We start from the raw sequence: 12,443 nt of genomic DNA, 5'->3' as shown, positions 1-12,443 counted from the left end.
ACAAAGAGATCGATCAGTTCACTCATACACTACAGCAAAAACCACTAGGTTCAAACCTCGAGCACACGCTCGAACACTTAGCACATAGCAGAGCTCCCATTACTCTCGGCCCTTCAGACTAGAGTCCGACTAGACCTCTTGCACCCCTTATCTTTCTCTCTTTCGTTTGTAACCTCATGATAAACTTCGAGCACCTAAGCTCAGGAATAAAGTCACCGACCGACTCAAATTGGACGCAGGGCGCGTTGCCTGAACCAGTATAAACCATGTGTCATTGAATGCTAAGCCACATTCGATCATAACGTATAACAAAACTATAAATATTTACGTGTTGCGTATAAAATAAAATAAAAAGTCTCGGTATATTTAACGATGATCCGAAGAAATCAGTGATTCCACTCCGTGTTTCCCTCTGTCCTCATTCCTCCCCTTCTAGCCAGGAAGGGGGACAGCCGGACAGGATCACAGGACTAGCTCGAACGCATCTCGCCTCGCCAGTCGGCAGTCGCCACAGCAGCGCAAGATGCAGCAGCGCGCGCCGCCTCTCCGCCTCCCCCTCCCCCTCCCCCTCCATCTCCTACTCCTCCTCGTCCCGGCCCTCGCCGAGGTTCCCGACCACTACGCCTCCCCGCGTGCGGGCTCGGGCACCAGAACGGGGCTCAGTAATGCGCCGGCGCAGGAGTATCTTGACCCCACCTACCCGGTCCCGCGGCCCCCGCCGGCCGCGCCGATCTGCGTAGTGCCGGTGCTCTCCTACTCGTTCGCCAACACCTACGGCGCGCCCCCCGCCAAGGCCGCGTATGCGCCGCCGGCCGGGTGCCCTGCGCCCTGGTCCCTCGTCGTTCTCTCCTTCTCCGTCGCCATCGCCGGTGACCAGTACGACCGCGTGGCGGCCGTCTGGCTCGACGGCGCTGAGCTACTCCGCACCACCACCGCCGAGCCCACCCCCGACGGCGTCCGCTGGACCGTCCGCAAGGACGTCACCTGCTATTCCGCGCTGCTCCGGTCCCCGCCCGGCGGCGTGCTTTCTGTTATGCTGGAGAACCTCGTCAACGACGTGTACACCGGTGTATACAACGTCAGCGTGTCCCTCGAGTTCCACGGCGCCCCTGCTTACCTCGTCAACGACGGGGGGTCCTCCTCAGCTGCCGGCTCTGCGGACCCCGGCCAAAAGCTGCCGGCATCGTACTTCCAGCCGGCGGACCTGATCCTGCCAATCTCGGAGGGCACGGGCAACAGCAGTGGCTTCTGGTTCCGCATCCAGAATTCGTCGGATTGTCGGTCCAAGCTTGTGAGCATTCCGTCGAACACCTACCGTGCAGTCCTGGAGTTCTTCGTGTCCCCGCACTCAAATGACGAGTTCTGGTATTCCAACCCGCCGGACCTCTACATCCGCGAGAACGACCTCACCACCGGACGGGGCAACGCCGCGTACCGCGAGGTCGTCGTGAGCGTGGACGGCCACTTCGCCGGCTCGTTCGTCCCGTTCCCCGTGATCTACACGGGCGGCATCAACCCGCTGTTCTGGCAGCCGGTGGCGGCGCTGGGCGCCTTCGACCTTCCGACCTACGACGTCGAGCTGACCCCGTTCCTGGGGCTTTTGGTCGACGGCAAGGCGCACGAGATCGTCCTAAGCGTAGTGGACGGCATCGCCGAGTGGCTCGTTGACGCCAACCTGCACCTGTGGCTGGACCCCGCTTCGCCGAATGTGTCGGCCGCGCTCAGCCGGTACAGGACGCCGCGTCTGTCCATCACCCGCCGGTACTACACCCGGCAGCCCCTGGACGGGAGGTTCGAGATCCGTGCCAAGAGGAAGTCCCGGTTCAGCGGGTGGGTGAATTCGTCGTTCGGTAACTTCACGACGGACGTGGAGACGGAGCTGGAGGCGACCAGCCTGGTGGAGTTCACCGACCAGGGCAGGAACAAGACCGTCCGGCTGCAGGCGGAGCAGGACACGGAGGTCGTCGTCCGGTCGTCGGAGACGCGGAAGGAGGTCGGCAAAGTGGAGACGGAGGCCAAGTACCCGCTGTGGCTGGAGATGGTGACGGAGGACGGCGAGAACGGCACCTACGTGATGCGGGCGAACCTGACGCACTCCCTGAGCGTCGAGACGGACGCCGAGGCCGAGGGGCTGTTTGATGGCGAGACGAAGGTGGTGGACGAGCAGGCCGCCGTGGGGTGGATGCTCGTCAGAGACCACGACGTGCTCGACGGGTCCGCGGCCACGACGCAGGCGTACAGGTATAGCGACGAGGCGGGGAAGTATGAGCGCGCCATCGACACGCTGGACGGCGCGGTGCTGAGCGACAACGTGACTGAGAGCTACCGGGCCTTGGGAGACGGCTTGGCTTGGCTTGCTGCTGGAGCTGGACCCGCGGAAGGAGGTGCCATGGAATTGTGATGGCCACTGTTTGGGCATTGCTGCTGTCTGGGAGTCCGTCTTCAGACTTGGGAGTTGAGTTGTTCAGACTTCTTCATAGTGTGTCTAGGAGTACGTGCGATCGATGTTTTTTTTTTTGGTGTGTACATGTACGCCTCCAGTGTATTCTTGTACTTGCAATTGAATTGTTCCAGGATATGTTTGTTTTCTTTAGTCCGGCCCTCTTTAGTCACCCTTCTCGAAGTTTTACACCTCGTTTGGCTGGTCACGTCTCGGTTTGTTCCCACTTGTTTCAGCTTATTTTAGCTTATTCTCTTTCATAGAATACTATTCAACCATTTAAAATCAGCCCAAAGGCTACCAGCCGAACGCCATGTTAGTCACCCATCTAAAGTTTAGTCACTTCTGTTTGGATCCATGTGCTAAAATTAGGCTAAAAGTGAAAAAAAAAGGAGAGACAAAGAAGTAAAGTCATCTGTGATCACTTTTAGTCACTTTTAGTTACCCCTTGATGATTAAAGCCACTAAACTTTAGTGACCCCTTTTAGTTAGGGTGTATGGGCATTCTGGTTTTGCTATATCCTTAAGGCCCCGTTTGGATCCCAGAATTGAAACTTGTTCTAGAAATCTGATTCTTGGAATTAGATTCAATAGGAAATGAAATATACAGAATTTGATTCAATTGTCTTGTTTGGTCTTGTTTGGGTGGACATGAAATTGTTTCCTATCAATTTCAAATGTTGTTCGGATGATTAAATGAAAAACATGAAATCTCCAAAGACAGCTCTGTATCTCTTGACGCACAAGATCATGATGATATCTCTGTCCTCCCACAAGAAAACTCCTTCTCTCTTTGTATAAACCTTACGTCGACATAGGATTTCTCTCCATGGAACAAGCATGTGATAGGATCATAGTACCTCTAAATCATAGATCAGGGGATAAACTAGACTTAGATGGAGAAGCAGGATCATGTACCTCGCCTTAAGGCAGTTGCGGCCATAGCGCCGTAGTGACGTGGCCGCCGGTGGCACGACATCGCTGTTGAACGTCGTGCGGTGGAGACGTGATCCAGTGGCGACGCGGAGGTAGTGGGTCTTCCCGTCTCTGGCAACACCGTCTCTTTAGATTGGGTTAGGGTTTCTCTGCAGGCGGGTTGTGGTGGTTCAAGACAACCTCGTACCTCGTACCCTGGCCCCAGCTTCTCTTTTATGTTGTTGTGCGACGAGGCCCACCGACCATGGAGTGGTTGGACGCCCCCGATCAGGGCATTGATCCAAGGGCCCAATTGACCATTGGACCAATCGGTGGAGATCAAACTAACATTCTTCCCCTTGATATCACCTTATTCCTTAAACTTAACTTACTTACTTTATCTTGTTCCTATTCCATCACAGATCAGTACACAGAGCGTGTCTCATCGTCACGGTCTGTTGCCATTAGATTAAACAGCTACAAACGCACCTCTCTGTTTTAAAACAGATACTCAACTAGGCCCTTAGTATCCAGAAATCATAGGCTTTTCCATAAACCCATATTGACTGTGTGTTCTCTGAACGCACTGGGTGGTTGGCCTTTGGTAAGCGGATCCGCAAGTACTTACTCGGTACTTATGTGCTCAATGCTTTCAAAATGATTCTGGATTTTCTCCTTTACAACATATTCCTTAGTTTCAATGTGTTTGGCAGCATATTTGACTTGTTGCCTTAGGAGTTAACTTACTTTAAATGGTTATTGCTGTTGTCTACCATTGTTAAATACGGGTATAAATTTCCTTAAGCTCCTTTTTGCCTGTTTCTTAAGCCTCATGTCAAGCTATACTATGGTGTGCATCACTGATGACACCACAACTATTTCTTTAGAGCTTTTCCATAATAATACTCCAACTGCGAGTGTTAGCCAGCTGCTGTGGATTTCACTACATAACTCGCCAAGACTTACCTTTTGTACCCTCAACTATTTGAGAGTACTTATTCTTTCTTACTCAGCATGAGGCCTATGATACTTTGCTAAATTGTAAGACTTTCTCAACTCCATTCCAGTGATCTATATCTGGACTGGACTTCTGCCAAAATATCCCGGATACGTAAACTACGTCAGGGTAAGTTCTTACTTGTACTTGTACACTCATTAAGCTTCTAACAGCTGAAGCATATGGAACCATATTCATTTGATTGATCTCATATCGGTTCCTAGAACAGTTAAAGTTTTCAAATCTATTACTCTTGACTATAAGAGCAGGCGTAGGTTTACTCGCATACATACTTTATTTCTCTAGAATCTTTCTAAGTATGCCTTTGTGATAGTCCTAATACTCCATTTTCTTCTATCTCAGAGAATTTTGATTCGTAGAACCAATGACGCTTCACCAAGATCATTCACATTGAAACTTGAGGATAAAACTTCATCTTCTCCAATGACAGATTAACATCACTACTAGTGGGTAGAATGTCATCTATTCACAAGATGTGGAAAATGATTTTTCCATTCTTGATCTTCGCATAACGCTATTATCCTTCTCATTTTCTTTAAAACCCAAATTTTCTCATTGTTTCATCAACTTTAAATACTACTGTCTAGAGACTTACTTTTAACCCATAAATGGATTTCTACAGGTGGCATCTCATATGTTAATTTCTTCCATAACAAAACCTTTTGGGTTGTGCCATGTAAACGTTTTCATATAAATCCCCGTTGAGGAATGTCGTCTTTACATCCATCTGATGTAACTCTAAATCGTAATATGCCATTAACACCATTATGATTCTAAAAGAATCCTTGCATAAGACTGAAGAGAAAACTCTCATTGTAATATATTCATTCTCTTTGCGTAAAGCATATTGTCACAAGTTGTGCTTTATATCTTTCTACATTTCCTTTGGAGTCACATTTTGTCTTGTAGGCCCATTAACAGTCTACTGTTTTGGCTCTATTAGGAATTACTTCTAAGTCCCAAACATCGTTGGTATTCATCGAATTCATTTCAACTTTCATAGCTTCTTGCCATTTAAACGAGTAAACGCTCCTCATGGCTTCTTCAAATGAGGTGGGATCACCCTTCATTTGAATTTCTTTACAAACATAGACTTCATAGTCTTCAGAAAACTGATTTACTAGTTCTTTGAGACCTTCTAGGGCCTTAGCTACTAGCACTTTCATATAGGGCTATTGTTGCTCTTTATTGCCAAGAGGCAATTGATTCTACAGGCTCCTGTATCACAAGATCCTTGTTTATATTATTCATCTTCTTCGAAGAGCCAATAATAGTTGTTGTATAAGTCATAAAATATCAACAGGTATTGAGAAATTCGTTGTTTTTTAATTACTAAAGTGGGCACGCTGTCCCGCTTCTCTTCAAGTCTTAGGTCTCTACATACCTCTATATACCATGCTCCCCCAGATCTTCCCATCTTTTTTTAAAGATAGTATATCTTCAAATTTTTTATTTTGGGTTTAATCCGTTAAAACATCATATGGCACTTTAAGCACCACCTTAACATCTTGGAGGCTGACTACACTATCTTCCTGTCAGAACTTTAAAAGGTCTAGGAATTTAGCTATTTCTCTGCTTAGGGGTATCATCGTTGTGACAGTTGTACTCCTCTGACGGTCGTATTCATCTTAATTAATCTTTATCTCACTCTTAATGAAGAGTATTTTTTTAATTGATCTTAATATTCTCCCCCTCAAAATATGTCATGAACTTTACTGCCATAATTTCGATAACTATTCAGAAAGCCTGTAAACGAGGAGACACTTTTAACTTACTTCATTCACATGATTATGTCATGTAAACAAAGTTATTTCTTGATCCGTTTAGGAGTACACTTTTCTTATTTCACTTCAAGAACTCAACGCGATCTTTTATTAACTGTACTTTTGCAAGTCATGCTTGTATCTTTTTCTTGTCCTTTGATTAGTATTTACCATGACGGTGCATTTTTATTGTGCTATGGTTAATACTAGAATAGCATAAGAGCTACCCAAACTTCTCTTGCTATGTGGGATATAAAAACATATGAATTATCACAAAAACTTCTCCCGCCATACAGGATGGACTAGCATAATTACTATGCTAAAACTTCTCCCCATGCAGGATATATCTATACAAAAACTTAGTCATAATGACTAAAACATTCACTTATACTTTATTTTTTAATTAAATCTCCCTGTTGGTTCTAATTTAATTAGAAAATTAGTAAACTAACAAAAACTGTCCTGAACTAGTTTGACTTAAGTCTTTTCATTCATATACCTCAGCATTGCAGCCCGTTGGCATGCAGCCGAGTGATCTCGTCAATTAAAAATAAAATATACTATATGTTTCTGCATCAATTCTACATCACCGTAGGGCAGCAAATAGAATTAATGCATAAAACTCATAAATTAACTTAAAATCCATATAACTACTCTTTAAAATTAAATTCTTTCGTTGGTTCCAATTTAATTGGAAGATAATCAACACCATTACAATGAAAACTTGATAATGAAATACATTCTATTAGTTCAGGAGCATTTCTTGGTCTTTATCTACTCTCTGAAAAATTGAGCATGTTGGTGTGCAATTTATTAGAGATTTAAACCTTAAACTCATTATAATATTGTTATCATCAACATTGGTCAGAAAATAATAATACCATAATTTAACATAAATAAAAATAGGCTACTCCTCTAATTAAATTCTCCCGTCGATTCCAATTTAATTAGAGGATCAACATAATCATAATTTACTAAATATTACTGCTCTTCAAATTAAATTCTTCCGTTGGTTCGAATTTAATTGGAAGATAATAAACATTAAACTTTGCAGCGAAAACATTATCTATTTTTTCAGAAGCATTTTACTTTACTCATCTACTCTTTGAAAAAATTATCCTGTTGGTTCAAATTTTGACAAAGATTTAACATCAAAACTTGATTAAAATTCTTCAAAACTGCTTCTGAAAATTAATAAAATTGGCCCAATCGAGAAAATTCGGCCCACGACCCTTTCCTTCTGCGCCCCCGCTGAAAGGTCCTAATGGCTAGAGGGGGGTGAATAGCCTATTAAAAAATTCTACCACACTTAACAAACCGGTTAGACAATTATGAGGCGAAGCAAGTGTTGCGCTAGCCTACTAAAAATACAAGCCACCTACCACAATTCTAGTTTATATAGTTTCTATTCACACAATAGCTATGACACTACACTAAGTTAGTGTGCTCTCAAAAGCTAACTAAAGAGCCACACTAACCAAACTAAAAAGCTCTCACAACTAGCTACACTAAAGAGCTTGACAACTAGTTTGCGGTAATGTAAAGAGAGTGAGCAATTTGTTTATACCGTCATGTTGAAGAAGGAGCCAATCAATCACAAGAATGAATACCAATGAAGACCAATTACCTCGGAATCAAATGATGACACAATGATTTTTTACCGAGGTTCACTTGTTTGCCGGCAAGCTAGTCCTCGTTGTGGCGATTCACTCACTTAGAGGTTCACGCACTAATTAGCATCACCATCCAAACCCTCAATAGGGTGCCGCACAACCAACATAAGATGAGGATTACATAAGCCACGAGCAATCCACTAGAGTACCTTTTGGCTCTCCACCGGGGAAAGGTCAAGAACCCCCACAATCACCACGATCAAAGCCGGAGACAATCACCACCCTCCACTCAACGATCCTCGCTGCTCCAAGCCGTCTAGGTGGCGGCAACCACCAAGAGTAACAAGCAAATCTCGCAGCGAAACACGAACACCAAGTTCCTCTAGATGCAAACACTCAATCAATGCACTTGGATTCTCTCCCAATCTCACAAAGATGATGAATCAATGATGGAGATGAGTGGGAGGGCTTTGGCTAAGCTCGCAAGGTTGCTATGTCAATGCAAATGATCAAGAGAGTGAGCTTGAGCTGGCTATGTGGCTTAAATAGAAGCCCCCATGAAATAGAGCCATTGTACCCCTTCACTGAGCACAATATGGGGCGATCGGACGCTGGACCTCAGCGTCCGGTCACACGATGCATGCCACGTGTCCCCTCTCTTCAAATGTTGATCGCCCGATCTCAATGGTCAAGTGACAACCAAACGCAGTAGCTCAAAGTGACCAAACGCTGGACCTCAGCGTCCGGTCGTTTCCAGTAAGCATCCAGAAATGATTTTTCATGACCGAACATGTCCGGTCATGCTTGATCGGACTCACCCAGCGTCTGGTCACTCGGTGTCTCCTCTGTGCACTGCCATGTCAGTAGGACCAGACGTAGCCTTCTAGCGTCCGGTCACTAAGTGACCCAGCATTCAGTCAGAGACAGACGCCAGCGTCTTCATGGCTTCCACTGACCGGACGTGCTGGTCCTTCCAAGATCAGCATCCGATCACTTACAGTGACCTCCATCTTTTCTGTCTAGGGCACCGGTGGCACCGTCGAACTGTCCTCACTCTATGGACGGACACTCTGCCGGTGAAGTTTCTAACCCTTGCTCAAATGTGCCAACCACCAAGTGTATCACCTTGTGCACATGTGTTAGCATATTTTCACAAATATTTTCAAGGGTGTTAGCACTCCACTAGATCCTAAATTCATATGCAATGAGTTAGAGCATCTAGTGGCACTTTGATAACCGCATCTCAATACGAGTTTCACCCCTCTTAATAGTATAACTATCGATCCTAAATGTGATCACACTTACTAAGTGTCTCGATCACCAAAACAAAATGGCTCCTACCATTTATACCTTTGCCTTGAGCCTTTTGTTTTTCTCTTTCTTCTTTTCAAGTCCAAGCACTTGATCATCACCATGGCATCACCATCATCATGTCATGATCTCCATTTGCTTCGCCACTTGGAATGTGCTACCTATGTCATGATCACTTGATAAACTAGGTTAGCACTTAGGGTTTCATCAATTCACCAAACCAAACTAGAGCTTTCACCCACGCGCGCGGCCCAGCAGCCGCTCGGCCCGCCTGGGCCTTCAACCCAGCAGCCGACGGACGGGCCACCAATTCAGCCCGTCACGCCGCTCGTCCCTCCCCCCGCCTTGATCCCATCCGTCCATCTAGATCGGACGGTGGAGCGCGTGGATCGGGAGAGATATAAGCCGTTGACCGATTTGGGCTCCCCTAACCCTAAACCTAACTTTCTTGGTCGACCAGAGCATGCCCCGCTGGTGGCTATCACACCGACGCGCCGCTCGATCCGTCCACCGGCCCACGGTCGGTGACCTCAGGAAATCTTTCTCCTTTCCCTTCTCTCTCTCGCGCCGCGAGCTCTCTCTCACGCCGCACAGGCCTCAGCGGCGGCAGCCATGTTGGCCGTCATCATCGGTGAGGAAGGCAGCCACTAGAGCAAGCTCTGCTCCCCTTCCTCCTCTTCATTTCTCTTCCCTTTCCCCTTCTCTTCCTCAGCGCCGTAGCAAAAAACAACCACGACGCAACAACAGCCCATGGCGGCCGGAGAAAAGGAAGATGGCGGCACGGCTGTGGGGTCCCTCGCCGACACGCACACTCGCCCTAGGCAGAGTGTGCCGCCGTCGAGTGGCCTTGCGGTTGCGCCTTGACCCTGAAGCCCGAGGCGTAGGCCGCGCGGTGGCGTGACCTCCCAGCTATCGGCTTGGGTGGTTCTTCCCGTGCGACATTGGAGCAACGCCGACGGTGGTGACAACGGTAGGTGAGCCCTAGGTAGGCCCCTGTCCCATCCGTCCTTGCTTCTCTCTCTAGGGTTAGGTCTTAGGGTTCGGCCAAACCCTAACCAGCCAAATCCGAACCCACTGTTCATCTTCTTTCTAAATCGTTCTTCTTTTCTACCCCAACACGCGATCTACACACTAGATGGCCTGACTCTGGTACCATTGATAGGATCATAGTACCTCTAAATCATAGATCAGGGGATAAACTAGACTTAGATGGAGAAGCAGGGTCATGTACCTCGCCTTAAGGCAGTTGCGGCCATAGCGCCGCAGTGACATGGTCACCGGTGGCGCGGCGTCGCTATTGAACGCCATGTGGTGGAGACGCGGTCCAGTGGCGACGTGGAGGCAATGGGTCTTTCCGTCGCTTTAGATCGGGTTAGGGTTTCTCTGCAGGCGGGTTGTGGTGGCTCAGGTCAACCTCATACCTCGTGCCTCGGCCCCAGCTTCTCTTTTATGGTGCTGTGTGACGGGGCCTACCAACCATGGAGTGGTTGGACACCCCCGATCAGGGCGTTGATCCAAGGGCCCAATTGGCCGTTGGGCCAATCGCTGGAGATCAAACTAACAACATGTTCTCTATTTACACAACACATTTCTCCACACGAAACTTTCTACATATACACAGAATAACCATAATCTCTCTCTAAGATCATCTCCAAGAGCTTTTCTAAATCTCACTCTCTAAATCATTATTTGGAGAGTCATTTGCATAAAAATCGCTTTCTATATCTTTTCACTCTCCAACATTTTTTCTATATCTCGTGCACACTCTAGAGAGCCGTTCTCGTCTTCTATTTTTGGCTAGCGAAAAATCCAGAATAGAAGATGGCTATATTTGGATAACCATTTAGAGAAGTTGTTGGATGATATTTTTTACCAAAATCTCTATTCCTAGCATTTAGGAAGGACATAGAGTCTTTTGAGATGCTCTATGGCCTGTTTGAATCCTAAGGGATTATGAAAATCTAGATTTTGCAATGTGGATTTTATTATCTGGATTCTAGATAATAAAAATCTAGCAAGTTTGGATCTTTGGATTTTGCCTTGAGACTATAGTAGTTGAAGGGGTGCATTGCCCACAGTGCCCTCATTGTTAAAATAAAGTTATTCTGGTTGTATCTTCTGTAGGGGCAAGAAAGTCTTTTCTAATCAAGTATCCCCAATTATCTGGTCGTAGCTGGATACTGAGATTCTGAAAATCTGGTTGTGGGATTTTTATTATCCCTCCCATTATCCATCCCGTTTGGAGACAATGCGGATTTTTTATCCAGTTTGCTGAATCCGAAGGGCATTCAGACGGTCCCTAAATAACAAACACGATATGTGTCTCTCTATACAAAACTCTCTCTATGCAACAACCCTGTATTTGTGTCCTTGTTTCTCTATAACAATGTGAAAATTGCAAGCTTTAGACAGTGGAATAACTCATGCCTCCTTGTTTCTCTACAACAATGTGAAAATTGGAAGCTTTAGAAAGTGGAACGACTTATCCATTTGCCTCCTTGTTTCTCGGCAAAGAATGTGAAAAATGGCAAACATCAGCAGAGAATGAGAGAATAGGCATCATAACAGGAGCAAGAAAAAGAACGAGGATGCAACCTTATTATGTCAAGGCTTACTGGTCAAGAACTGAAGATTTCTAAAAAGGAAGAACTGACGAGGTAATGACCATCTACCAATGCAACAAGGACCGTTTTAAGAACAATTTATTAGTTCAGGGTACTATTGGGATCATACATCATAAAAACAAAAACACAGATTAAGGTGAATGAGGACAAGGAATATGAAGCTAGCTCCATCAACTTTGTCAGGATCAAGATAAAGCAGGTACTTAATCTTGTATGATAACAAATAGCAAACAATAAAAAAAGCATAATCGATTTCACTTGTAGAACAAGACCAGAAAGCAATTTAAGACTGAGCTCGTAAAGGACAACACTCTTTCGATTTCACTAAGCTACTTTCCTAATAACATAACTGAAAAGCCAGAAAAAAACAGTACTATACACACAGTTATGCAGCCAGTACCAAAGTCTATCAAAATATCAAATCCAAGTTTGGCTAGACCAAAGTCTGAAACTCTTACATAGAAGTCTTTGTCCACGAGAATATTGCTGCTAGACCAAATAAACATAGAACACATTGATTGTTATCAGTCGGCTTATCAGCTATAATCTACAGTATTTTTCTCTCACGATAAAACAGCTTCAGCCGACTTTAATACCAGTCGAACAGGCAACCGTGCAATAGAGTAGAGCAAAGGCAACCTAAAAAAAAGAAAAGAAAAGAAAAGGCATGCGTGGCGTTGGCGGTCGAAGCACTGATCCTCCGATACCACGTTGACAATGACATCGACACCGGTACTGTGTGTACATGGGGTCGCCGGC

General features: G+C 45.8%; 1 protein-coding gene across 1 annotated transcript; it reads left to right on the top strand.

The window, feature by feature from the left end:
- The first annotated feature begins 415 nt into the window (after nt 1-415).
- Nucleotides 416-2,585, top strand: LOC136512822 (peptide-N4-(N-acetyl-beta-glucosaminyl)asparagine amidase A-like). The gene has a single exon (XM_066506830.1). The coding sequence runs from the start codon at nt 524-526 to the stop codon at nt 2,399-2,401; it is 1,878 nt and encodes a 625-aa protein (XP_066362927.1). The 5' UTR covers nt 416-523; the 3' UTR covers nt 2,402-2,585.
- Nucleotides 2,586-12,443: the final 9,858 nt, after the last annotated feature.

The sequence above is a fragment of the Miscanthus floridulus genome, chromosome 16 (genome assembly GCF_019320115.1).
Source record: "Miscanthus floridulus cultivar M001 chromosome 16, ASM1932011v1, whole genome shotgun sequence".
In the NCBI taxonomy this organism is placed as follows: domain Eukaryota; kingdom Viridiplantae; phylum Streptophyta; class Magnoliopsida; order Poales; family Poaceae; genus Miscanthus; species Miscanthus floridulus.
This window is presented reverse-complemented; position numbering and strand designations above follow the sequence as displayed.

Excerpts from the sequence above, each read along its gene's own strand:
- LOC136512822 (XM_066506830.1), top strand. The coding sequence starts at position 524 with ATGCAGCAGCGCGCGCCGCCTCTCCGCCTCCCCCTCCCCCTCCCCCTC.